The sequence below is a fragment of the Sus scrofa genome, chromosome 13, assembly GCF_054392235.1.
Source record: "Sus scrofa isolate SSC_HxYL_T2T_F1_AM1 chromosome 13, Sscrofa_HxYL_maternal_Yorkshire_Landrace_v2.0, whole genome shotgun sequence".
NCBI classification, from domain to species: domain Eukaryota; kingdom Metazoa; phylum Chordata; class Mammalia; order Artiodactyla; family Suidae; genus Sus; species Sus scrofa.
This window is the reverse complement of record NC_139395.1, coordinates 45,164,976-45,191,337: the sequence shown is the minus strand read 5'-3', so window position 1 is coordinate 45,191,337 and position 26,362 is coordinate 45,164,976. Positions and strand designations below refer to the sequence as shown.

The window sequence follows — 26,362 nt, the reverse complement described above, 5'->3', positions numbered from 1 at the left end:
CCTCCAGATACCTACTGAACAGCTTCAAAATTATCAATATTTTACCTTTTCCTGTAGTTGATTTCTAGTTTTCATGCCATTGTGGGCAGAGAATGTGCTTGAAATAATTTCTGTACTCTTAAATTCGTTGAGCTTAGTTTTGTGCCCCAGTATGTGGTCAGTCCTTGAGAATGTTCCATGTGCACTTGAAAAGACTGTATATTCTGGGTTTTTTGGATGTAATGTCCTAAAAATATCAGTGAAGTCTCACTATTCTATTGTGTCATTTAGGATCTCTGTTACCTTATTGATTTTCTGTCTAGAAGATCTGCCCATTGATGTGAGTGGGATGTTAAAGTCTCCTACTGTTACTGTATTCCCATCAGTGTCTCCTTTTTTGTCGGTTAGTATTTGTTTTATGTATTTGGGTGCTCCTATATTGAGAGTATATATATTGACGAGTGTAATGCCCTTTTCTTAGGATTTTCCCCTTTAGAACTTTGTATATATCTTACCACTCTCTTTTGGCCTATAGTGTTTCTATAGAAAAATCAGCTGATAGCCTAACAGGTTTTTTTTTTTTTAAGGTTTTTATTGTTTCTATTATAGTTGATTTACATTGTTCTGTCAATTTCTGCTGTACAGCAAAGTGACCCAGTCATACATATATATATATACATATATATATATATATATACACATATATATACATATATATATACGTATATATATATACATGTATATATATATACATATATACATGTATATATATATACACATATACATTCTTTTTCTTATGTTAGCCTCCATCCTGTTCCATCACAAATGACTAGATATAGTTCCCTGTGCTCTACAGCAGGATCTTATTGCTTATCCACTCCAAATGCAGTAGTTCGCATCTACTAACCCCAGACTCCCAGTCCATCCCACTCCCTCCACCTCCCCCTTGGCAACCACAAGTCTGTTCTCCATGTCCATGAGTTTGTTTCTTTTCTGTGGAAAGGTTCATTTGTGCTGTATGTTGGATTTCAGATATAAGTGATATCATGTGGTATTTGTCTTTCTCTTTCTGACTTACTTCACTTAGTATGAGAGTTCCATCCATGTTGCTGAAAATGGCATTATTTTGTTCTTTTTAATGGATGAGTAGTAGTCCATTGTGTATATATACCACATATTCTTAATCCATTCATCTGTCAGTGGGCATTTAGGTTGTTTTCATGTCTTGGCTACTTGTATAGTGCTGCAGTGAACATATGTTTTGCATGTATCTTTTTCAGTGAAAGTTTTGTTTGGGTATATGCACAGGAGTGGGATTGCTAGGTCATATGGTAGTTATATATTTAGTTTTCTAAGGTACTTATGGGGGTTCTTACAATCAACTCTTTGTTTTTCTCTTGCTGCCTCTAGAATCCTCTCCTTATCTTAAACTTTTGCCATTTTTGTTGTAATATATCTTGGTATAGGTCTGTTTGGTTTCAACTTATTTGGGGCCCTCTATGCTTCCTGTCTTTGGATATCTGTTTCCTTCTTCTGATTTGGACGTTAAATGTCTTTAAATGTTTTCATTTGGGAGTTCCTGTTGTGGCTCAGCAGAAGCAAATCCAACAAGGAACCATGAGGTTGAGGGTTCGATCTCTGGCCTCACTCAGTGAGTTAAGGATCCAGTGTTGCCACGAGCTATGGAGTAGGTCACAGGTGCAGCTTGGATCTTGCGTTGCTGTGGCTCTGTTGTAGTCTGGCAGCTGTAGCTCCAATTCGACCCCTAGCTTGGGAACCTCCATATGCCAGGGGCTTGACTCTAAAAAGACAAAAAAAAAAAAAAAAAAGTTTCGTTTGTTTGAATTTGCTGATAGTTTTCTTCCATCTACTTTATTTTTATTTTTCAGCCACACTTGGGACATGTGGAAGTTCCCAGGCCAGGGATCTGCAGTTTTCTGGTGTGCCACACAGGAACTTCCTCTTCAATTTATTTTAATATGTTAACAATTCACCCTCCCTTTTTTGCCTTTTTTTAAATGCCATTCATGTGTTAAAGAAATCAGGGTTTTCTGCCTATGGCTGTGCCCAAAAGGGCACTCAAGGTGCATATGTCATTTCACATGTCCCTCTCCCTGCCTCTCCTCCCTCCCAGCATCTCCCATAAATAAACCAGAGGGTGGTAATGGATATTTTAGCAGGTTCAGGTTCACATTTGGGGGCATGGGCATTTTTCCTGTAATGTCAGTTCTCTCTTTGTGATATCAAGATTGGTCAGTGGTTCTGGTGTTGTTAGGCTGACTATCTGTTACATAGCTCCCAATTAGACTTGCTAAAGGTTTTACCCACTGTTCCGAATGGCTTCCTATATCAGGTTTTTTCATCAAGTGTTGCAAAATGGTAAGACTTCTAAATTTATTTATTGATTTATTTATTTATATTTTTTCTGCACTTATTAGCAGTGACTGTTTTATTTAAAAAAAAAAAAACTTTTGTTTACTAATTATTTATTTATCCTGAAAATGAGTCCTTACAGGAAAAGCTGAATAAATGCTTCATTCTTTCCCTTTATCAGTTACCTGAATAATGGGTTTTCCTCCTTGAAGCAAACCCCACAGTCTCTAAAGGTGACCAAATAAGGGTTTTTTTTTCTGTTGTGTGTGTATTTTTTTAATATTGTGCTTTATATCTTTTTTTTTTTTTTGTATTTTTATGTGTTTCACTCTCTTATGGACATTATTTTTCATGCTCAAAATCATCCATGGTGCCCTCTCAAGTTGTCAGCTATTTACCAAATTTGAACCACCTTGGAAGTTGACCTCAGAAAACTTTCAAACTTAACTACTAACATCATTAAAACCTAAAATGTTACCTTTAATTTCATCATCCCTTTCCCTGTCCCAGTATTCCATCCCTTCCTAGAAGGCAGGATATATGGCTGTGTGCTGTGTATTATATTACTCTTATAGCAGTCTTCCTGTATGATTTTTATGAGTACTTTATGGTAACATTCCAAATGCCTCCCAGAGCCAAAGTTGGTGCTCTCTGGTGTAGGATGCAAGTTCTCTAGCCACGGCATGTAGAAATGAGCTGGGAGAAATATTGAGAGACACTCGGAAGGCTGAGAAGATCCCAACATGACTAAACCTCAAATGACAGAAATAACCAGGCATATTTGCCCAGGGAAGCTGTGACTGAAAAAACTATGATCTGCCAACTACCAACATGATTGTTTTAATTTACAGTCCAAATCATGTTTAGGTATTAGTATTTATTGACTTGACTCAAAAATGGGGCTAGGTTGACTTTCATTAAAAAGCATTTTTTCTCTGTCTCTCATACACTCTTTTGTTTTTTGCTTTTTGTTTTTTTTGTCCTTTTGCTATTTCTTTGGGCCGCTCCCGAGGCATATGGAGGTTCCCAGGCTAGGGGTCCAATCAGAGCTGTAGCCACTGGCCTACGCCAGAGCCGTAGCAACATGGGATCCGAGCCGCGTCTGCAACCTACACCACAGCTCACGGCAACGCCAGATCCTTAACCCACTGAGCAAGGGCAGGGACCGAACCCGCAACCTCATGGTTCCTAGTCGGATTCGTTAACCACTGTGCCACGACGGGAACTCCACACACTGTTTTTGGTTGTTTTTTTTTTCCTTTCCTTTCTTTTCCCGCCACACCTGCAGCATATAGACATTCCCAGCTATTGGTCGAATCAGAGCTGCAGCTGCATGCCTATGCCACAGCCACTGCAACACTGAATCTGAGTCCATCTGTAACCTAACACAGCTTGTGGCAACACTGGGTCCTTAACCCACTCAGCGAGGCCAGTGATTGAACCTGTGTCCTCACAGAGATGTGTCTGGTTCTTAACCTGCTGAGCCACAAAAGGAACACCCCACATGCAATCTATTAAACTGCAGTTGTGGGATTTACTGCTATTATGAGACTTGTTCCATGATCTAAATGATATTTGTGGGGATAATCTTAGAAATCTGCTAAGCTCACAACACAGGATCGTTCCTTCCTCAGTTCTGTCATTTAGTTTGTACCTCTGCAGTCCTCACTTTCCCACTCCTTTAATTCATTCAGATGCTTAGAATTTTATAGAAAGAGTAGCATCTGTATGCTGCTATCTCTCTTCCTGGGCTGTCATTTGGTCCTACTCCTAACTAGGAAAACAGTGTGATTTCATGAGGTGAATCCTGATTTAAAGCCTTACTAGTTCTGCCTGTAAGACTGCCATTCCAAAGGGCACAAGGTGAATAGTCATGACAGCCACGGGTTCTTGAGCACATGCATGGATGATATCCCTTGCCCACACACTGGACCATTGTATCTGTGACCACACATGGGGAACCAAGGAGAGTGCTCTGTTGGTGGTGCTGCTGTTTCCTTAGGTGTTCTTGATTGTGCTGCTTATATTGAGCAAGGAGCACAGCATTGAATGCAGGGCGTCTCCTACAGGGCCCTTGGCACACAGTCAGTCATCACTCAGTATCTACCAGGGATTGGTTCCAGGAGCCTTCATGGATACCAAAATCAACAGATGCTCAAGTCCCTTGTATAAAATGACATGGTACAGTGAATATAGTTGACTTTCCATATCCACAGATGCAGATCCCATGGATGTGGAAGAACGGTTGGCCAAATATATTTAAAGGAGGATTACCTATCAGTGAGTTGAGTCAAAAGGAAATGACAAAAATCTAGTAAGTGTAGTGTAAGCCTTGCCCTCCCCTTGGCGTTTTATAGACAATGAGGCACTCTTGAGTATTCTTGCCTCATGGATCCGGAGTGAGCTGCTTGCATTGGCATAGGCTTTGTTATGTGTCTCTGTGTGAAAAGCAGAGAGAAAAGTACATGTTAATTTAAATATATTTATGGTTTCTTCATTAATAGTCTAAGAATTTTTAGGGAGTTCCCATCATGGCTCAGTGGTTAACGAATCTGACTAGGAACCATGAGGTTGCGGGTTCGGTCCCTGCCCTTGCTCAGTGGGTTAACGATCCGGCGTTGCCGTGAGCTGTGGTGTAGGTTGCAGACACGGCTCGGATCCTGCATTGCTGTGGCTCTGGCATAGGCCGGCTGCTGCAGCTTGGATTAGACCCCCTAGCCTGGGAACCTCCTTATGCTGCGGGAGCAGCCCAAGAAATGGCAAAAAGACAAAAAAAAAAAAAAAAAAAAGTAAGAATTTTTAGAAGTGCCTAAAAAATCAGAATGGGAATCGATCTGATTTGATGAGAACTTAGGGATAGTAGAGATGTTTTAATGATAAAACTAGAACATTTTGCATCAACTAGTAAAATACTGGTTGTTCAAGAAGACATTTTGGTTTTAAGCCCCCAAGTTAGACCCACTTACATGGTCCTCTCTGTGGGAAGTAGTAGTTAGGAAAGAATTACAACCAATCCTCACTTCCCAGCTTCTCCTTCTCCCTCCCACTCCCCAGCTCAGAGCCCCACACTGAAAAGGGAAAAGAACTAGCTCATCACATCAGCCAAGTTTGTATTATCTGCGGTGCCTTTGGTCCTGCTTGCATCATGTGATAACAAGGCTGCCGTGCCACTTTCCGGAGTAGCAGGTTACCCTTTCAAAGAGAACAGTGAGGCCCCAGTCTGCAACAAAGAGCGTCTGTCGCAGGCGCCCCCCGGAAGCTGTTTCGGGAGAAGCAGTCTCCCAGGAGCCTGGGCTTCCCCTCACTTGGCCCTGATTGTGTTATTTCCGTTCTCCAGGGGACTCAGCCAGAAAATGCGCTGTGGATGGTTAGAAACAGCAGTGAAACGTGCTGGAGATTGGAAATTCAGGTTTCTATTCCTAGTTTCGTATTCTTTACCCACCTGCCTCTCCCACCCCAAAGAATAAAAATAAAACTTTAAATAATACTCCATTAGGTGTAAAGACTGTAACGCTTTAGAAGATCCAATAAACCTGAGTGTGGGGGATTTTTCCACTAGGCAAAGCCTAATTTTAGCAGAGCTTTCCGTATTTGAGGCTTCAGATGCCTGCTGAGTTTTGGTGGGTTTTTTTTTTTTTTTTTTTCCATTTTTTTTTTCTAAGCTTGTATATAGGTCAGACTCCCACCAGTTATGCTTTGATACTGCTATTCTGAAGCCACAGCTCTTTCTCACCTCCCTCTACTAGGGAAGGAAACACCCGAATTTTTTTTTTTTTTTTTAGTGGAAAATACATAACACATCCTTTATTTTGTTTGGTGGGGTCTGCTTCTGTGCATTTCAGGTATGTATGGGCCAGATTTCTTCATGTTTAGTAAGAATTATGAAAATGCTTTCAGTGTCATTCATTTAAAAGGTGTGAGAGATTTCTATCAGAAACTAGAAAACCCAAGACATTTAGATTTCAAAAGAGCAGGGTTTGACTTCTAGGGCATGGATTTTGTTTTCTTCTTAGTCCTCTTAAATTCTACCCAATTTCAAATTGGGTCTTTAGAAATCAGCTTTAAGGGAGTGCCCACAGAGTTCTTTTCGTGGCTTAGCAGAAAGGAATCTGACTAGGGTCCACGCAGAGTGGTTTTTTTGTTTGTTTGTTTGTTTGTTTTAGGGCTGCACCCCTAGCATAAAAAGGTTCCCAGGCTAGGGGTCAAATCGGAACTGCAGCCACCAGCCTACAGCCAAAGCCACAACAACTCGGGATCCAAGCTGAGGCTGTGATCTATACCACAGCTCACGTCAATGCTGGATCCTTAACCATCTGGCCTCTCTCAGTGGGTTAAGGATCCAGCATTGCAGCTGCAGCTCCTATTGGACCCCTAGCCTGGGAACCTCCATATGCCGCAGGTACGGACCTAAAAAATAAAAAAATATAATCTAAAAAAAAATTTTTTTTAATCAGGAGTTCCCGTCGTGGTGCAGTGGTTAACGAATCTGACTGGGAACCATGAGGTTGCGGGTTCGGTCCCTGCCCTTGCTCAGTGGGTTAAGGATCTGGCGTTGCCGTGAGCTGTGGTGTAGGTTGCAGACAGGACTCGGATCCCGCGTTGCTGTGGCTCTGGCGTAGCCAGTGGCTACAGCTCTGATTGGACCCCTAACCTGGGAACCTCCATATGCCGCAGGAGCGGCCCAAGAAATGGCGAAAAGACAAAAAAAAAAAAAGAAAAAAATTAATCAGCTTTAAAACAAGGTCCTTGATGCGAAGGAAGGAATAATGACCATCAAGGTCAGACAGGCTTGGGTTTGAGTCTCAGCTCAATCTGAAATTACTTGTAACTTTGGACCAAATTACATAGACTCTCCGAGACTTAGTTTCCTTATCTTCAAGCCTGGCCTATAAATGGTGCAGTTTTCCTAATAACCTGGAGGATTCTATGAGATAACTGTCATTGCCTGGCAAGTGGCAGGCCCCAAAAACTCCAACATTCAGTCACATCCCTAGGCATACCTCTGGGTGTCACAGAGACTTGGCCCCACTCTTAGTGCTTCTTGCTTTCCTGAGAAATGTTTGTGCAAGTCCCAGAAGTAGAAGTAAACTGTTTTTCCTGTCGTTTTTCCTTTTTGCTGCCCCCCTCCCAAAGTGTCATTGCCCTCTCATACCTTGAACACGAATTTCCCAGTGACTTTATGGCTCCGTTTGTGACAGGAGTATAGAACAACTTTGTTTTACAGAAGGCTTCAGGATTTGTAGCAAGAGAAAGGGAAGGTTTTTCTAGCGCTTGGGCTTATAGCCTTGGGGTTATAGCAAAAGCTATTCTGTCCCAGTATGTTGCCATGGAGATATGGGGAAATAGGTAAATGGGCCACTGCCACTGAACAGGTAGTGTTTTGTTTTGTTTTTTTTTCCCACTGTACAGCAAGGGGATCAAGTTACCCTTACATGTATACATTACAATTACTTTTTTTTTTTTTTTTTTTTTTTTTTGTCTTTTGTCTTTTGTCTTTTGGTTGTTGTTGTTGCTATTTCTTGGGCCGCTCCCGCGGCATATGGAGGTTCCCAGGCTAGGGGTTGAATCGGAGCTGTAGCCACCAGCCTACACCAGAGCCACAGCAACGCGGGATCCGAGCCACGTCTGCAACTTACACCACAGCTCATGGCAACGCCGGATCGTTAACCCACTGAGCAAGGGCAGGGACCGAACCCGCAACCTCATGGTTCCTAGTCGGATTCGTTAACCACTGCGCCACGACAGGAACTCCTACAATTACATTTTTTTTCCCCACCCTTTGTTCTGTTGCAACATGAGTATCTAGACAAAGTTCTCAATGCTATTCAGCAGGATCTCCTTGTAAATCTATTCTAAGTTGTGTCTGATAAGCCCAAGCTGCCGATCCCTCCCACTCCCTCCCCCTCCCATCAGGCAGCCACAAGTCTCTTCTCCAAGTCCATGATTTTCTTTTCTGAGGAGATGTTCATTTGTGCTGGATATTAGATTCCAGTTATAAGTGATATCGTATGGTATTTGTCTTTGTCTTTCTGGCTCATTTCACTCACTATGAGATTCTCTAGTTCCATCCATGTTGCTGCAAATGGCATTATGTCATTCTTTTTTATGGCTGAGTAGTATTCCATTGTGTATATATACCACACCTTCCTAATCCAATCATCTGTCATGGACATTTAGGTTGTTTCCATGTCCTGGCTATTGTGAATAGTGCTGCAATGAACATGCGGGTGCATATGTCTCTTTTAAGTAGATCTTTGTCCGGATAGATGCCCAAGAGTGGGATTGTTGGGTCATATGGAAGTTCTATGTATAGATTTCTAAGGTATCTCCAAACTGTTCTCCATAGTGGCTGTACCAGTTTACATTCCCACCAACAGTGCAGGAGGGTTCCCTTTTCTCCACACCCCCTCCAGCATTTGTTATTTGTGGATTTATTAATGATGGCCATTCTGACTGGTGTGAGGTGGTATCTCATGGTAGTTCTGATTTGCATTTCTCTTATAATCAGTGATGTTGAGCATTTTTTCATGTGTTTGTTGGCCATCTGTATATTTTCTTTGGAGAAATGTCTATTCATGTCTTTTGCCCATTTTTCCGTTGATTGAATTGGCTTTTTTGCTGTTGGGTTGTATAAGTTGTTTATATATTCTAGAGATTAAGCCCTTGTCGGTTGCACCATTTGAAACTATTTTCTCCCTTTCTGTAAGTTGTCTTTTTGTTTTCTTTTTGGTTTCCTTTGCTGTGCAAAAGCTTTTCGGTTTGATTAGGTCCCATGGGTTTATTTTTGCTCTAGTTTCTATTGCTTTGGGAGACTGACCTGAGAAAATATTCATGATGTTGATGTCAGAGACTGTTTTGCCTATGTTTTCTTCTAGGAGTTTGATGGTGTCCTGTCATATATTTAAGTCTTTCAGCCATTTGGAGTTTATTTTTGTGCATGGTGTGAGGGTGTGTTCTAGTTTCATTGCTTTGCCTGCAGCTGTCCAGGTTCCCCAGCAATGCTTGCTGAATAGACTTTCCTTTTCCCATTTGATGTTCTTGCCTCCCTTGTCAAAGATTAATTGACCATAGGTGTCAGGGTTTATTTCCGGATTCTCTATTCTGTTCCATTGGTCTGTCTGTCTGTTTTGATACCAGTACCACACTGTTTTGATGACTGTGGCTTTGTAGTATTTCTTGAAGTCTGGGAGAGTGATGCCTCCTGCTTGGTTTTTGTTTCTCAGGGTTGCTTTGGCGATTCTGGGTCTTTTGTTGTTCCATATAAATGTTTGGATTGTTTGTTCTAGTTCTGTGAAAAATGTCATGGGTAATTTGATAGGGATTGCGTTGAATCTGTAGATTGCTTTGGGTAGTATGGCCATTTTGACAATATTGATTTTTCCAATCCAGGAACATGGAATATCTTTCCATTTCTTTACATCTTCTTTGATTTCTTTGATTAAAGTTTTATAGTTCTCAGCATATAGGTTGAACAGGTAGTTTTGGAAACAGCACTTTTGGCCTGACAGGAGAGCTGGCAAGCTTGTCCCATTGAGTTTGGGGTAGATGTCACCTTATGGATCTCTGTCCATGTTCCACTGATTCCCCTTTTTGCCAGTTGTTTTCTGGAGCTAGATGTACATCGAACAACTGACCCATTTTGCTTAGTGGCAGCAGTATTTGCACCACATGGTCTACTGGAGGAGGGATGGTCCCCCTTTTACAAGATCTTCATCCTTAGATGCACTATGGTTATAAGCACCATCGCTGCTGGAGCCAGAGTAGCCAGGTCAGAGGTGGGCTCCCCTCTTTATCCACTTAATGATTTGGGGTGAGCTACTCAGTCTTTATCTTCCCTTTTCACAAACGTAATGACTTAAAACAAGAGAAATGTATTCTCTTACAGTTCTTAGACCTGCTAGAACAAGGTCATGTTCCCTCCAAGGGTTCTTGAGGGGGTCTTCCTTGCCTCTTACAGCTTCTGATGGCTGGTAGCATTCCTTGGCTTGTGGCTCCATCTCACTTTGCTCCGTCTTTAATCTTGCCTTCTATTCTCTATGTCTTCTCCATGTGTCTCATGTAAGAAGACTTGTTGGATTTAGGGCCCACCAAGATAATCTAGGATGATCTCCCCAACTCAAAATTCATAACTTAATCAAATCTGCAAAGACACTTTTTCCAATATGGTTACATTTACAGGTCCCACGTATTAGGATATGTGCATGTTTGTTTGGGGGCTACTTTTCAACCTATTACAAGGTGCTAGAAAGTATATTTGATAAAATTATTTGTTGCAGGAAGCAAAGCAATCTCATTACTATGATATAGTGATGAAGAAAACTTGGTACTTGGAATTAAAGTATACACCTTAGTTTCCTTTTTTTTTTAAATTTTTTTAATATTGGCTGTTATATTTAGACCTTTCACATAAACTGTCTTGTTTGAGCACAGAATAGTGTGGTAGAAAGATAATTGGCTTGGATCTGATTCCTCTTATATAAGTCCTGTGGCCATGAAGAATTGTCTTAACTTTTCTGAGTTCTGTTTAATCTCTGTGGAATTAGAATATTTGCTCTGCCTCTCATTAGGCTGTTGGACGAGCCAGTGACATAGTGAGGCACTGTAACAGTTTCCCTGATTCATACAGAAAGCCAGATAATGAGAGTAGTGCAGCTATTTAGCATTACTCTTTATAATAATGTCCGGAAACTGAGGCTCGGGGCATCCTAAATGACTTGCCCAAGCCCACTCATCTGGTGAAGTGGAGGTGAGATCATGCTGTGTAGTTTCCCTTCTGGTTCATCTGTACTTTGCCTGTTGAGAATGGTATTGGGTGGCTTGCTGACTGGGATACCCACTGGTCAGCCAGGAGTTTGGGCACCCACACTTTGCTCTAGATATCAAAGTGTGTAAAACTCTGTCATCCTGCTGTATGTGAGAAGTGGGTGGGACTGAACAGTTGTGTATATGGTCCTTACCTGAGCACACACCTGGTCTGTGCTCTTCTTTCTTTCTCCCTATTCGGTCCTCGTCTGGCCTTTTTGTAAAGGCATTCTTCTTCAGTGCTCTACTGTCAGTTTTCTAGAGAGACCTGAGAAGGACTACAAAATGTTCTTCCTAACTTGCTTAAGGCCTCCAGGTTGAATTGGGTAGAAGGAGGCAGTCTGTACCCATTGATAGACACAGACCATATTACATGTTCAAGTACTTCTGTTCATCACAGCAAGTCTATTAAAAGTGTTTTTTCATCTCAAGGATGGAAATCTGTAGGTCTGGACTTGAAAGTAAGCCTCCTGCCTCCAACAACAAAAGTATCTCCTCTTCCTTATTACTCCACCTGGATTACCATTAGAGAATCATTAGTAGAGAGTGGGAAAACAAAGCACTGTGCTGAGTAACAGCCCAGCAGGTGATATGTGGTGGGAAGGGAGGTGAGAGAGTACCTCCTAAAAAGCAAAGAGGCTCTTTAACAGCTTTACAGAGGACTGGCCGTGATTCTTAGAATAATAAGACTACTGTAAGGTGTTCTCAACTCTCACGTACTCATCCTGTCCTCATGCAACCTCTACTTCTCTGTAAAAGCTCTTTTCTTCTGCTCTGTGCTGAGATTGTGTATCTCTTGTAGCTTTCCATCACACAGAAAATAAAGCCCATGTTCCTCCTTCTCGAAAGCCTTCTTACCCAGTTCTCTGTAGCCTTTCTGGCCGAATCCCCAACCCTGTTCTGTGTGCAGGATTCATCTGGCCCCATTTGCTTTGATTCATGTCAGCAAAACCAAGTGCAGACAACTTGGCTTTGTAACCTGGGCAGGTTTTAAATACATATATAAACTTTTGAGCTTGTTACTCCTCAGTGAAATGCTGGTGATCAATAGTAAGTTGATAGAGTTATCTCAGAGGGAATGGCAAGTATGAACATATTACATGTAAGTGAGTAACGGGAGCAATGTTCATACTATGTTTCGATTATGTAACTCAGGCTAAGCTATGTGCTTGGGAAAGTCTGCTCTTACCCTATTTCTAATTGTCCTCCTTCACTTTATTCACACATTATCCAAAAACCCAAGTCATTCACAAGTTGGTCTTGATTAACTGGAAGGTATTGGTTTCTTTTACTTGCTTCATCCATAATTTCCCTTGATTTGCCTGCCACCCTTTTATGTGTTTTTACCCTTTGTATGGCTAATACTGTACCTGACCTTTGTTTCTTTTATGTCTGTGTCATCCCCTCTGTGGATAGAGTCTCCAGCACTGCCTGTATCTGCCTTAGCTTGTGGCACAGGCACCCACATGCTCACTTGGTGTAAGAATAGTGGTAGTGTCACTCCAGCACTGGCTCTTGCTTTCTCTGAGGCGGTTTGACCAAGTTGTCCTGCAGCATTTGGGCCTCTGAGGCTCTTCTGCTGCACTTTTGCCTGATTGCATTCTATAGCACAAAGAGTCCCCCAAAGACAATGAGCCACCTCTCTTCCTGACTCTTGTGTCCCAGAGGGTTTCTCTTCATTGATACCTTGTAATGTAAGGCTCCTCTCTTTGAGTCCTGGGTCAGGGAACAGACACTGAAAATAGATGATGTGAGACTTGACACTTGGTGTTTTTCTTATCTCCAGTACTGTTCTGTATATTTTAATTGCTCGTTAGCTGTCTGGTAGTCCCATATCCCAAATTTCCCAAGCTTGAACCTCAAGCATTCTTGTTTCCAGCTGCCTCGATATGATGCCCAAAAGTCTATTCAGTTTTATACAATTGACCTTACATAAATGCTAAAGTCCCTAGTGAAAAAGTAAAGGAAAAAAATGCATAAGTTCTCCCGCCTTATTCTGTAGAGAGTATAGTTTGCCCTACTATACATAGCTTCACCTTGGTTTGTGCCCATTTAACTATTCCTTCTTTTTTTTTTTTTTTAGGGCCACACCTGCGGCATATGGAAGTTCCTGGGCTAGGGGTTGAATTGGAGCTGCTGCTGATGCCTACGACGTAGCTACAACAATACCAGGTCTTTAACCCACTGAGTCACAATAGGAACTCCCCGTTAAACTCATTAAATTATTCTCCTTCATTTGTAACTCTTTAAAACTAAGCCTAGCAGCCAAACCAATAAGTTCAAGAACACCATCATATCTAAGGCAGGATTGGCTAACTGCAACCATATCTGGCCTATCTCCTGTTTTTTTTGTTGTTTGTCTTTTTGCCATTTCTTGAGCCGTTCCCGTGGCATATGGAGGTTCCCAGGCTAGGGGTCTAATCCGAGCTGTAGCCACCAGCCTACGCCAGAGCCACAGCAACGCAGGATCCGAGCCGCTTCTGCAGCCTACACCACAACTCGTGGCAATGCTGGATCCTTAACCCACTGAGCAAGGCCAGGGATCGAACCCGCAACCTCATGGTTCCTAGTCGGATTCGTTAACCACTGAGCCACGATGGGAACTCCTATCTCCTGTTTTTGTAGGGGCCACAGGCTAAGAATGGGTTTTTGGGTTTTTTTTTTTTGGTTTGTTTTGTTTTGTTTTCTTTTGCTTTGACTGCATCCGCAGCATGCAGAAGTTCTAGGAATCGAACCTGTGCCATAGCTGTAACCAGAGCCACAGCAGTGACCATCTGAACCATGAGGGAACTCCAAGAATAGTTTTTATGGTTTAAATGGTTGGGGAAAATTCAGAAGCACATGAAAATTATGTGAAATTCACATTTCAGAGCTCCTAAGTAAAGATTTATTGGGACACAGCCACACCTATTATATTTCCTCTGACTGCTTTCATGTTACAGTGGCAAAGTTGAATAGTTGTGCCAGAGACCATATAGTCTGCAAAGTCCAAATATTTACTATCTGGCTCTTTACAGAAAAGGTTTGCTGAACATTCTAAGTACTCAGTGTGAAACTGAACTCAGGAGGTATTCTACTGTTTTTGTGTCTAGCATCTCTCATCACTCATTTCAAAGCAGTGGGAAGAGATGAAGGATTTATCAGTCTCCCATGTGTCAGCCCTCCTATCCCCTTCACCTCTCCCCGTGGTTTTCCAGGGCCAGTTTCATTGTGAGAGTTTTGTGTGAACAGGATTTGAGAATTCCAGTTAGAATTCCCCCCTCCCCTTTTTTTAGGGCCACACCTTTGTCATATGGAAGTTTCTAGGCTAGGGGTCAAGTCAGAGCTGCAGCTGCCAGCCTACACCACAGCCACAGCAACACTGGATCCTTAGCCCACTGAGTAAGGCCAGAAATTGAACCCGCATCCTCATGCATATTAGTTGGGTTCTTAACCTTCTGAGCTACGACAGGAACTCCTAGAATCCTATTTTATTTTATTTTTTTGTTTTTTTGCCCTTTTTATTTTATTTTAATTTATCTATCTATCTTTCTAGTGCCGCACAGTAACATATGGAGGTTCCCAGACTAGGGGGCGAATCGGAGCTGTAGCCACTGGCCTATATGCCACAGCCTCGGTAATGCCAGATCTGAGCTGTGTCTTTGACGTACACCACAGCTCGCAGCAACACTGGATACTTAACCCACTGAGTGAGGCCAGGGATCGAACCTGCGTCCTCATGGATACTAGTCAGGTTTGTTAACCACTGAGCCATGATGGGAACTCTTAAATCTCTTTTTAATGGTGATTTCACAGTAGCGGCCAGTAACCTTTCAGCACATCTTCCCACATAGCTTGTGTGTGAATCCCAGTCTAGACTGCTCCAGTCCTTGGACTGTGCACTGACTTACTGTTAAAGTCCTCTCCATTCCCTGTGGTCATTGCTTGGTATTCTCTGTCCTCAGGAAGATATTTTGACAACCCATTATTTTCCCAAACTAAACAGAATGAATGCTTTCTTTTAGGATGCTTTTTTGGTAATTGCTTCTTCCAGCTAGCTGCCTATACCAGGGTCTAGGGTGGTCATTCCTTCCACAGACCTGCCTCATTTATGCTCTGTCCACCACCTCCCCACTAAATTATAAGCTGAACAGGAGTTTCCTTTCGTGGCGCAGTGGTTAACGAATCCGACTAGGAACCATGAGGTTGCGGGTTCGATCCCTGCCCTTGCTCAGTGGGTTAACGATCTGGCGTTGCCGTGAGCTGTGGTGTAGGTTGCAGATGCGGCTCGGATCTCATGTTGCTGTGGCTCTGGTGTAGGCTGGCGGCTACAGCTCCGATTTGACCCCTAGCCTGGGAACCTCCATATTGCCGCGGGAGCGGCCCAAGAAATGGCAAGAAGACAAAAAAAAAAAAAAAAACTGAACAAAGAGATTAGTACAGACTATTGCTCTGTTGGCACTTCAGATCCTTTGAAGTGTTAGATATTTGTCTTTATTAGCAGTCTCAGGCAGTGAGTTGATTCCTTTCTTCCTGGTACACTTACCTTAGTACTGTAAATATCCCTCCACAGGTCAGATACCAGGCCCAGGTTCTATGATGCCTGGGCAGCCCATGCCAGGCCGCATGATTCCAACCGTTGCAGCCAGTATCCACCCCCCTGGGGGTGGCCCTGCCCCTCCTGGTATGCCTCCAATCCCGGGAAACATCTTGGGACCGAGAGTGCCCCTCACTGCACCTAACGGCATGTGTGAGTAGCAAGGTGGGGTCTGGCGGGGGTGGGCGTGAGGTGCATTACTTTCTGGGTCTGTCAGGGAGGGTAAATGAAGGTGGGCTTCTGTTCTCTCGAGTTTGACAGGTTTATGGACACTGTGACCTGTGACAGTGGATTCCAAAAGACTGGTTTTTGTTCAGTGTTCTTCACGCACTGATTGGCAGGTACCCAGGAGATGACTGCAAAGTGCTCCCACTCAGTTGGGCACCATAGCCTTTGTGGCATGCACTTTTGACACCAAGGTCTGTGGGGAGGCCAGAGACACACCTCAGCCATGCCTGTTTCAGCCTGTCTAATTTAAATCTTGGTGGACATACAGAGCTACTGGTAGTTTTTTTCCCTACAGGAGCTTTTTATGGATATAAAGTTTAAAAGTGGTGCAAAGAAAAAAATAGAACTGGAACAAGAGTGACAAATAAGTTTTTGTGGCCACTCTGAGATACTGGTAGTGGCCACTTAGACTGAGGAGGGAGTATTCAGGGGGCTGTTTTGAGAGGGAATTTGAGGTCATAGCAGGCTCAGTGGATAAGAACCAATGCTGCTGAACAATGCCAGTGTGCCAGTGTATGTGAAGCCAGGTCATTGCTGCCGTGCAGCCCATGCTCTATGCCAACTGTGGCCTCCAGAGAATTGCTTCAGAGTCTGGCTTGCCCTTTATTCCTGTAGACCAGTAGTAATGATCCAAAAATACAGCCGATACTGGCTAGGAACCCCAACCACATCTGTGATCTCAGGCCCATTAGAAGTTATGTATGTGACAAGGAGTTAGCTCCTGTTCACAGTACAAAGAGCTAGGACACATAGGAATTCCTGGCTTCCAGAAGCTTTAGTTGGGAATATAGGAAATGAACAAGTGGACGTACAGGAACTATGGTGTGTAGGATTTGCCAAAAGTTACCTGAGGCTATGAAGTGACAGGCGTGCACTGTATAGTTCTCTGGGAGACGTCCCAGGGCCTGGAGGCATTTTCTGTCAACAAAGGTACATCTTCTCACTGGACCCCTAGGGGAGAGGACAAAGTAGGTGCACAGAAGAAAGACTACAGTTGAGCTGGGTGAATATAGGATCACAATAGAAAAAATGATCTCTGTTGAGGCAGTGGTCACAGGGTATCTAATGGGTACCCTTGGCAGGAAAAGCTTTGCCTGTCGCCTTACAGGCACTATACAAATGTGCTGGCAACCAGGAAAGTTGACCAATTTGCCATCCCTGTTGCAGAGATAATGTCGTTGATCTTTGCCACTATCATGTCCTACTGATAACCTATGATTTGTGTGTGGGATTCTACCCTAAAGGGCCCTCAGTTGAGCACCCTTGAGAATGTATAAGGTTTTGGGTGCTTCCCACCGCTTCCTGCCACAAATCAATGTTTTTGGGATTCTGAGATACTGTCTTGAATCCAGGGCACTGGACAGGCCTCATCAGCCCAGTTGCTTCTCCTGTTCAGGCTTTCGTTTTCTCCACTGAAAGATGACACAAGGTTAGATTGGTGGGCTTCAGGATTCTCTGAGGAGCCTTAGCAGTTTGATGGAAACCTTCTAGAGTAGGGAAGTTTGGGTAAATTAGTAAGCAAGTCTGCACTTGAATTATTTATTCCATATGTTGTCATTTCTGGCAAAATCTAGAAGTTTAAAAAACCCTGGATTGAATTATCTCTCAGGGTTCCTTTGTACACTAAAGCTGCTAAAGTTGAAATAGGGAAGAGCCCCAGACACTCATACTAATTGTTCCCTTCAGGACCTGACCTAGTTGTGGCCAAAAATCCAAGGACTGAAGTTCAGGAGTTGCAGGGCCTCCCAGGACTTGTCCACCTTGTCAGCAGCTGCCTCAAATGAAGCTCTCTGGCCCTGGTGGAGATAGTTAATCAGAAAGAAGTTTCTGATAATCTGTTTGTGCCCAGATAGACAAGGTGCTATGAGAGGAAAGCAAAAACACAGAACTTAGGAAGGAGCTTATCATTTAACTGAAGAAATAAAATTAGCAGAGAGAACCGTTAAAATACAATAAAGTCCAAATATAATTAAGTTCTGAGAAGGTCTGGAGTGTTTCTTGGAAGAGGTGGGCCTTGAAGGAGAGTGGAGCAGATTCAGACACCTCCCATTTCCCAACTACTTGGACCAGGGGCAGTAACACAAGCGGTGACCTTAAGGTTCAGATGGCCCTGCCCCACATAGACCACAGTGGCAGCAGTGCCACACAGGCCTTAAAGAAACTTCCTCCTCATGTCATCTTTCTTTGAATGGCTCTTCTCCAGGCCCCTTGTATTTCTGGCAATGACAAGTCACTCTTGGATGTGTTTACAGATCCCCCTCCGCCTCAGCAGCAGCAGCAGCAGCAGCAGCCACCGCCACCACCTGCAGATGGAGTCCCTCCACCTCCTGCTTCAGGCCCACCGGCCTCAGCTGCACCCTAGCCTGAATGATGTAGGGAACATCCACGCTCAGCACCACCAGCTGGAGTGGGGATAACAGGATTTGTGTTCCTCAGCTTCCTTGGGTTTCTTTCAGGATTTTTCTTCTCAAAGCCCCCAAGCACGCATCCCATATCTCCTCATTTCTCTTGCTACCCCGCTCCATGTTCTGACACCTCTTGTGTTAGGTCCTCCACCAGCTCTCATGGGGAAGTCTGTGGTGACAGTGTACCCTGGTCATCCTAATAATAACCAGCGTCTCCCTGTCCTGGTGTGGGGTATGCTGACAGTTTATCCGCGGGTCCTGTTAACATTAGTAGTCTTACGTCTGTACCATTTTTGCTCTGCTGCAGTTTGTTTTGTTTTGTCTTATGCCTCTATGGATAATGCTTTATAATCATTACTTTTTACTTTTTTTTTTTTTTTTTTTTTTTTTTTGCTTTAAAGGAGAATATCCTAAGTTAATAGGAACCAAAAATTGGTGATGGGCAGAGGGGATAGCCAGAGGGGACAAACCTTAAGGCATTATAAGTGACCTTATTTCTGCTTATCTGAGCTAAGAATGGTGCTGATGGTGAAGTTTCACAAGACTTTTACCACACATGGAAGCACCAAAATTAAGAGATGGGGAAAGGGACCCCACTGATTTTTATCCCTCGTGAGGACTGTGAGAGCCTCCAGCCTGCCTTCCTGGTGGAACATCCCCCTTTAGGAGAGCACAAGTATTAGAACAGGTTCACTCCTTCCCCAGGCCCACTGGTTCTGGTTTTCTATGCAGATGGTTTGTCGGATTAGGGGTGGGTATTTTGTTTTTCTGAGGGCAGTGTGAGCTTTGAGGGCTGTGATTTGGGGAGGCATTGCTTAGTTCCCTAGACTACCCAGGAAAGTTTTGGAGTCTAGGGAAGTGGCCACCCAGTGAATCTCAGCCCCCTATTCACTGCTTTGTATGCATTCTTTTTTTCTTCCTCTTTAAAAACAAAACCTTTAAAAAGAAAAAATAATAAGTAAGTAGGTAGTACTGATAAACATTTTAGCTCATGGAACTTGGTTAGGATGGCTGGGGGTACAAGTCCCCAAACTACCTCTTGCAGTAGCCAGGGTGAGTGGGATTTAGTGAAGCGGTACTTTAGGTTTGGGGTGGATTGGAAAAGTGGGACAGGATCAGCAGCCTCATACCCTCTCCCTTCCCTGTCTGAGATCTCACATTCCCTCTATCATAGGGTTGTCAAGGAGATGCTGTGGGTACCAAGGAACTCACTTGGCAATCAGAGCATCATGCTTTCAGGGTGGGGTGCTCAGGCCGGGAGAGTAGAATGCCATTCCAGTGGAGGAGCCACAAAAATGCCTTAATATGAGCCCATTTCTGCCCCTGCTGATGAGTGACTTGAGGGTTCTTGGTTTTCTTTTCTTGTCCTCCTTCCCTCCCCTCTATCCTTCCATGGGTGGGGAAGGGGTGTTTTTGGTAGAGCTTGATTTCAGAAGCACCTGGCCTCTTTACATTCTCAAGTGGCAGTTTCATTTACAATGCAAAGTGAAACATCTTTTGGATATCTTTTCTATGTATTCTATATAGCTTTACATATGTGAAGGTATGGGGAGGTGTTTTAAAACATAACTTTTTTCCTTGATATCAGAAAGAAAAATAAAATTAAACCACAATTAAGATTTGCCTTTCAAACCCTCAGGTGTTACCTCTAACCAGGTGGCCCTGGTCACCATCAGAGGACTGGAACCAAGGAGCCCTTGTTCCTTTTGTGTGTTTATTCTGGACTATTGGAGTGGAAATGAGCTTGTTCCTACTGGAGTTTAATTCCAATGCTTTTGACTCCACAAAGACCCCAGTGCCTTTCGACAATGGCCAGGGTTTCCCCTATTTTCCCACCATTCTTTCCCAAAGGAAACTCATTCCAAATACTTACCTTTTCCACTGAGGTCTTTGAAGGAAAATGGAATTCTGGTTCATACTGTGGTCTGTTGTAACCTCAGGTCTTTAATGTGATCACTTTCAAATTTAAAAGATCCAGGTGGAAGTATTTTTACTATGCTAGTAATAATTCTACAAAATACCTGAATTCTTAATACTGTTATGTTTCGGTATAAGTGGTGACTTTCTTTTCATGTTATTTGATCTGGTTTCATTCCTGTAATACAGCCACCTGATTTTGTGCAGGGGGGAATAATATGTGGTTTTTGTACAAATATGTTTCACTGTGTTATTTTGGAAAAGTGAAGGGAGGGAGTTTGGGAAGATTGGAGGAAATTAAGAAGACCTAATCTCCCTCCTTTCAGTGAATAAATGGACCATCATTTCTGGATTCTAGTCCTATTCTCTGCATTCATATACCAGATTCTTCATCTGTCTATGAGGAACCGCACCTGGTCTTTTAATGTCCATTAAAAGCCCAGTGGTCAGTTAAAGCCCAGTGGCTCTGGGTTTCCTGACTAACCACCTTCTCACCTAGGTATGGTTGCATGTGCCTTGCCCACTGTTGATTTCCATGGTCAGAGTGAAATCATTTCTCCAGGAAGGATGGCCAACATCCTGGCATCTCCAAGAGAGGAATAGTTTGGTTTGGTGCACTAGAGAATATTTGTAAGGTTGCAGTTTAGACAGCCCCGAGCTAGATGCAGGCGATGAGGACAGGTGATTCTGTTAATGGACAGCCTTTGAGCACCCACAGCTGCAGGCCCTGTGCAGAAAATAGAACCCAGTGCTTTCAAGATGCTTATGAACGCAGTGAAGCAAAGAAGCAGATTCTGTGTCTGCCAGGAGGTGAACACTTTGCTCTTCATGGAAGTGTCAGCTGATTGTGCTTTGCTTTCTGGCCTGTTCAACTCTACCGTGTCATAAAGAGTGTTAGAGTCAGATGGACCTCACAGGATTCCTACACTTCTTTCATGGTGATGAAGAAAGTTAATCCTTGATCCACGCTAACCAAAGACTGGTTAAAAACTTAAGTGTGAATTATTTTTAGAGCATCCCAAGACATATACAATTAACCAGTTTTCCACAGGTTCCTCGGATCCTCCCTGTGGAATAAGTCCTACAAATGTGATTTAAAAGTTTTCCAGAGTTCCTTTGTGGCGCAGCAGGTTAAGAATCCAGCGTTGTCACTGTAGCAACTCAGGTTCAATCCCTGGCCCAATAACTTTGACATGTCATAAGCACGACCAGCAAACAAACAAAATGGGGTCCTGTCGTGGCTCAGTGGTAACTAACTCAGCTAGTATCCATGAGGATGGGAGTTTGATTCCTGGCTTCACTCAGTGGGTAAGGATCCAGTGTTGCCATGAACTGCTGTGGGTGGCAGATGCAGCTCAGGTCTGGCTTTGCTGTGGCTGTGATGTAGGCCTCAGCTGCAGCTCCAGTTTGACCCCTGGCCTGGGAGTTTCCAAAGGACACAGGTGTGGCCCTAAAAAAACACACAAAATAAAATAGCAACTTCATTGCAGATTGGGATCACTTGCAAGTTTGTAGCTCTACCCTCAGAGCTTCTGATTCAGCTGCTCTGGGGTGAGCTCTGAAATTTTTCCTTTCAAACAGATTCCCAGGAAATCCCAATGCAGCTAGTCATGGGACCACCCTTTGAGAACTAATGGTTAAGATGGTTGATGGTAGAGCAAGATCTCTGCGGTTGTAACAGTTCATTCTATGAGCCCATCAGTCTAATCAATATTTTGAGAGCCTACTGTGTTCCAGGCACTTAGAAAGAACTTGGATGCAGTGAAATCATAATTATGACTGAGTGTCCCTGCACTCCTCACTGCTTATATGTTTGTAGAACGGGGGATACCAGAGCTAAAATAATGTATATTGTGGCAAGTGCTAATGAAGAAAACTCTCATGGTACCCCAGCTGAAGAGAGCATTGTCTGGTCCCCTGTCTTCTTGCTCCTGGCCTGCCCTGCAAACTGGAGCTGTCTTTATTCCTTTCTGCAACAGTGGCCTTTCCAGGCCCTTCCAAACTCATGAGGAGCAGCCAGGTAATTGCTTTCTGGCCACCACTTAGACCACCACCCACACATAAGTATAGCCTTTGTAGATGTGAGCAAAATCACCACACCTTAATATGTATAGTGACCATCACTGTCAAACAGTTGACACAAAGGAAGACACCTCCCACTCTCATTCCTCTGTAGCCTCCAACCTAAGATTCCCTCACTGTCAGATTGTCCCAAAAGGGCTTAGGAAACAGGGCTCTGGTTTCTTTTGGTGGGTTTGGCCCTGACACTGATGAATTTCTCATGGCCATCCAAATTCACTGTGGCATTCCTTATTCCAGTCTGCATACTCTGCAGTAGCTTCAAGGTTCCCAGGAAGCATTTAGCGAGGTTACCTCCTGAGGCAGCAGAACTTCTGCAGACAAGCCTGGTTGCTCCACATCTGAGGCTGTCGGATATGCTGTGTGGCTTTCTCCCAGCTAACTTGGCTTTGAGGTAAGGAAATTCAAGGACTTTTCCAATTATACAGCAGACCTACTCCCCAAAGAGAGACCACCTCCAGATTGTAATGTCTTTTTTTTCAGATTAGAGCACTTGTGCAAGTTGAGAATCCAGTTTCCTATAGTGAGGAGATAGTGGTCCCCACAAAGAACTCAGCCCCCTGCCCCTTGGCTCTTCCCTTCTTCCTAGCAATGGTGCAGAAAGGACCATTCCTAGCAGCCTATCACCAGAAACATCACAGAGCTGATTACCCTGCAGCTCAGAACCAGGTGTCTGCCCAGCACATTGGCAGAAAAAAGGCCATGCTAGATGTCCCTTTGTCACTGATACAGGACTTGAGTCTGGACTTAATGCTATTTTGTACCCTGTTAAGAGAATGTGTAGTATTGGAGTTCCTGTTGTGGCGCAGCGGAAACAAATCCCACTAGGAACTGTGAGGTTGTGGGTTCAATCCCTGGCCTTGCTCAGTGGGTTAAGGATCTGGCATTGCCATGAGCTGTGGTGTAGGTTGCAGAGACGGCTTGGATCCTGTGTTGTTGTGGCTGTGGTATTGGCCTGCAGCTGCATCTCTGATTCAACCCCTAGCCTTGGAAATGCCATATGCCACAGGTGCAGCCCTAAAAAAAAAAGTGAAAAGCTCCATATTAAAATGAAAGAATTTGAAATTAAGATCTTAGTTCAAGTCCTACCCTTACTACTTCATTAGCACAATCTCAGTTTCCATTTGCAGTGTGTAAAATGACCAGTAATATATTAATAGTGTGGTTGTGAAGAATAAGACAGATTAGAGCACTAGGAAAACTAAAAACTCAGAAAACTGTTAATGGTTACTACTGAGGACTTAAACCCAAGAACTGTGCTACTTTCCTGTTGAGACTGTAAAGTATCCCCCCAGCCACGGCAACAGGAGCAGCTATACCCTGCTACAGCAGTCCCCTGGCTTTCCCAGGGGCTTTCTCTGCAAACGGTGGCAGGCTGCAGCCATGTAGTGGGCCTGATGCCTTCCTTGGTACTGCCAAACCCAGTGGGAACTTCAGAGGCATGCAGAAGCCATTGCGTCAAAGCATCACTGATGCCCACATGCAGGAGATTTGAATGTAGGGACGTAAGCATAAGCTCCAGATAGAGGTCAATGTCCTTTTCTTTCTCCAGTTCCTATATCCTCTGTCTCCTCTTCTTGAGCCTACCCAGCCCTAGTACCCAGGAAAAAAATAACACATTCATTTAACACTCTGTGGTTACCATTTACACATATATGACACAGGATACTGACTCTCCCAAGGTCACACAAATCTAATGCTGAATCTGACTCCTGCAGTCACACTCCATTGCCTCGATGAGCTTCTGCTTGTGGAGGTATTGCCTAACCAGGTGTGCTATGCTCAGTTCTGAAACTTCTGGTGAGAGCTGCCAGGAAGTAACAGATGAAACTCAATGGCAACAGTTGATTTAAAATCCCCAAATGAAGAAAGTGGTAATAGAATCTGTCCCCAGGGAAGGAGAAAAGTTCATTGAGGAAGGTGATACTTCATATTTTATACCTATGCTTGTTTTACTTAATTCAGAAATTGAATTTAAGGTGATGAATTTAGGAGTTCCCGTTGTGGCGCAACAGAAATGAATCCGATAGGAACCATGAGGTTGTGGGTTTGATCCCCGGCCTCACTCACTGGGTTAAGGATCTGACATTGCTATGGCATAGGCCGGGAGCTTTAGCTCCAATTCGACCCCTAGTCTGGGAACCTCCATATGCCGCCAGTGCGGCCCTAAAAAGCAAAAAGTGATAAAATAGATATAAACATTTAATAAAATATATCAAAATGAGAAACAAACTGGAGTAGGTGTAAGTTTAGCAGAGGGATGGGAAGAGGACCCCCATCCAGACCTTTTTTTTTGGTGAAAAACAGGAGTGGTTGTAATGCTTCAGGTATCAGGACCCATCTATGAGGCCACCTTCCTACACAGACCAGCCTCAGGAAGGAGGAGGTATGCATGTCCACCAAGAGCCTCCACTCTTGACAACCACTACCCAAGAGTCAAGGAAACAGAGAAGCAGAGCAGGGCAGAGACTTTGATAAAAGGCAAAAAAATGAGATGCAGAAAAAAACTACAGGAAACCAGAGATGGTGTTGGAGGGTATATTAGAGCCTCTATTGCAACAAGCAAGTGCAAAGCCCTGCCTGACCTTCTGCTCTCAGAAGGTTGTATTTCTAACTGGTATTTACTATCCCTAGAGGCAATGTCAAGCCATGGAAAGAGCTTCAGCAAGTCAACCCCTTTGCAGGAAGCTCCAGACCCATGGTTCCAAGGTGGGAGTGAGATGGTTGCCTCCTTCCCACTTTGGGGAGCCTCCCTCAGTGCCTGGTGCTGCAAACTCGGGAGTCTTGCAGTCCAGTGGGAAATTACTATAGACAGACAATGAGATCAGGGCATAAGTGTCTAACTACTTGGGTCATGCTCAGACGGCTTCAGGGAAAGGAGGGTGATGGGAACTGAGCTCTCTGGGTTGAGTTTCTCAGGCAGTCCCGGAGGAGAGAGAATGGCCAGGATGAGCAAACGTCTAGTTCTAGTGAGAGAAATTGACTTAGAACCTAAACAACCCAATCCAGAGACATGTACTAGAGAGATTAGGAGATAGAATATCGTTCTTGGTCACATATGTGGCTCCCGAGTGACAGAAATGGCAGCGTCTCTCAAATATCACAGTTGCCACATCTCAGGCAGTGACCTTGAATATCATCATTTGGGTTAATAGATCAAGAGGCAGAGGGTCACTTAGGTGGGTAGGTAGCGAGGGATGAGTAGTTTCAGACCACACAGTGAGGTTTGAGCAGGGCCCACAGACTTTAACGCCTAGTCTGATGTCCCCAAGTCCCTACGCTGCAAAGTAGGCCGCTTGGGATTACCCAGCAACTTGAGATTTGGTGACCCGGGATACATGGGGGGTGGGGGGCAATGTATCCAGAGGAGAGAGAAAGGAACCGGGATTAAAGGCCGCCGCTCCTCAGGCTACCTCGAGAAGGAGAGAAGGAAGGCAGGGTAGCCGCGGTTCAAGCAAGGTCTTGACCCCTGCCCCCAGGATGCGTTCCTGCTGGCCTGCCTGTTCGAGGTCTGGGGCTTTGGCTGCAGACAGATTAGGTTTGATCCGATTAGAGTCTGGGAGGTCCACTTCGCTCCCTTGCCTGGCGCTGGCAGAGCCCGCCCCGCCTTCATGAGGACTCGGAGACCTCCTAGAGACCTTCGTGCGCCCCTGGTTCGGCTCACTGCCACAGTGCGGGCTCGGGCTTCCGCCCCCTGCGGCCCTTCTGAGCCCCGCCTAGAGCCTGCGGGTGTCTGGGCCCCCGCCTCTATGCTCGCCTCGAGGCGGGTGGGTTCCTCGCGGGTGGGGGGCCTTGCCAGCCCTCTACCGGGAGGGGCGGGACCGCGGCCCCGCCCCGCAGGTCTCCAGCTAGTGCACCTGTCGGCTAACGCCATGCGCAGCTCTGTGCGCCTTCCCCCGCTCTACTCCACGTCCATTTGTCTCCGCGTCCAGAGCCGGGGGTCTGTCTGTCCCCCTGGGCAGGCGGACTGAGCAGGGCCGGCGTCAGAGCTACGTGCGGCGGG

General features: G+C 44.3%; 1 protein-coding gene across 3 annotated transcripts in view; it reads left to right on the top strand.

Moving 5' to 3' along the window:
- SMARCC1 (SWI/SNF related, matrix associated, actin dependent regulator of chromatin subfamily c member 1) overlaps nucleotides 1–20,632 on the top strand; it is a 166,999-nt gene extending 146,367 nt beyond the window's left edge. For 2 of the 3 annotated variants that reach the window (XM_084988231.1, XM_021068731.2), the window contains 2 exons: nucleotides 15,707–15,883; nucleotides 18,211–20,632. In XM_084988231.1, the coding sequence (XP_084844357.1) occupies nucleotides 15,707–15,883; nucleotides 18,211–18,320 (287 nt within the window). In that variant the 3' untranslated portion in view covers nucleotides 18,321–20,632. Of the gene's footprint in view, nucleotides 1–5,689; nucleotides 5,839–15,706; nucleotides 15,884–18,210 lie in introns of those variants that run through there. The other variant, XM_084988232.1, reaches the window with a different exon arrangement.
- Nucleotides 20,633–26,362: the final 5,730 nt, after the last annotated feature.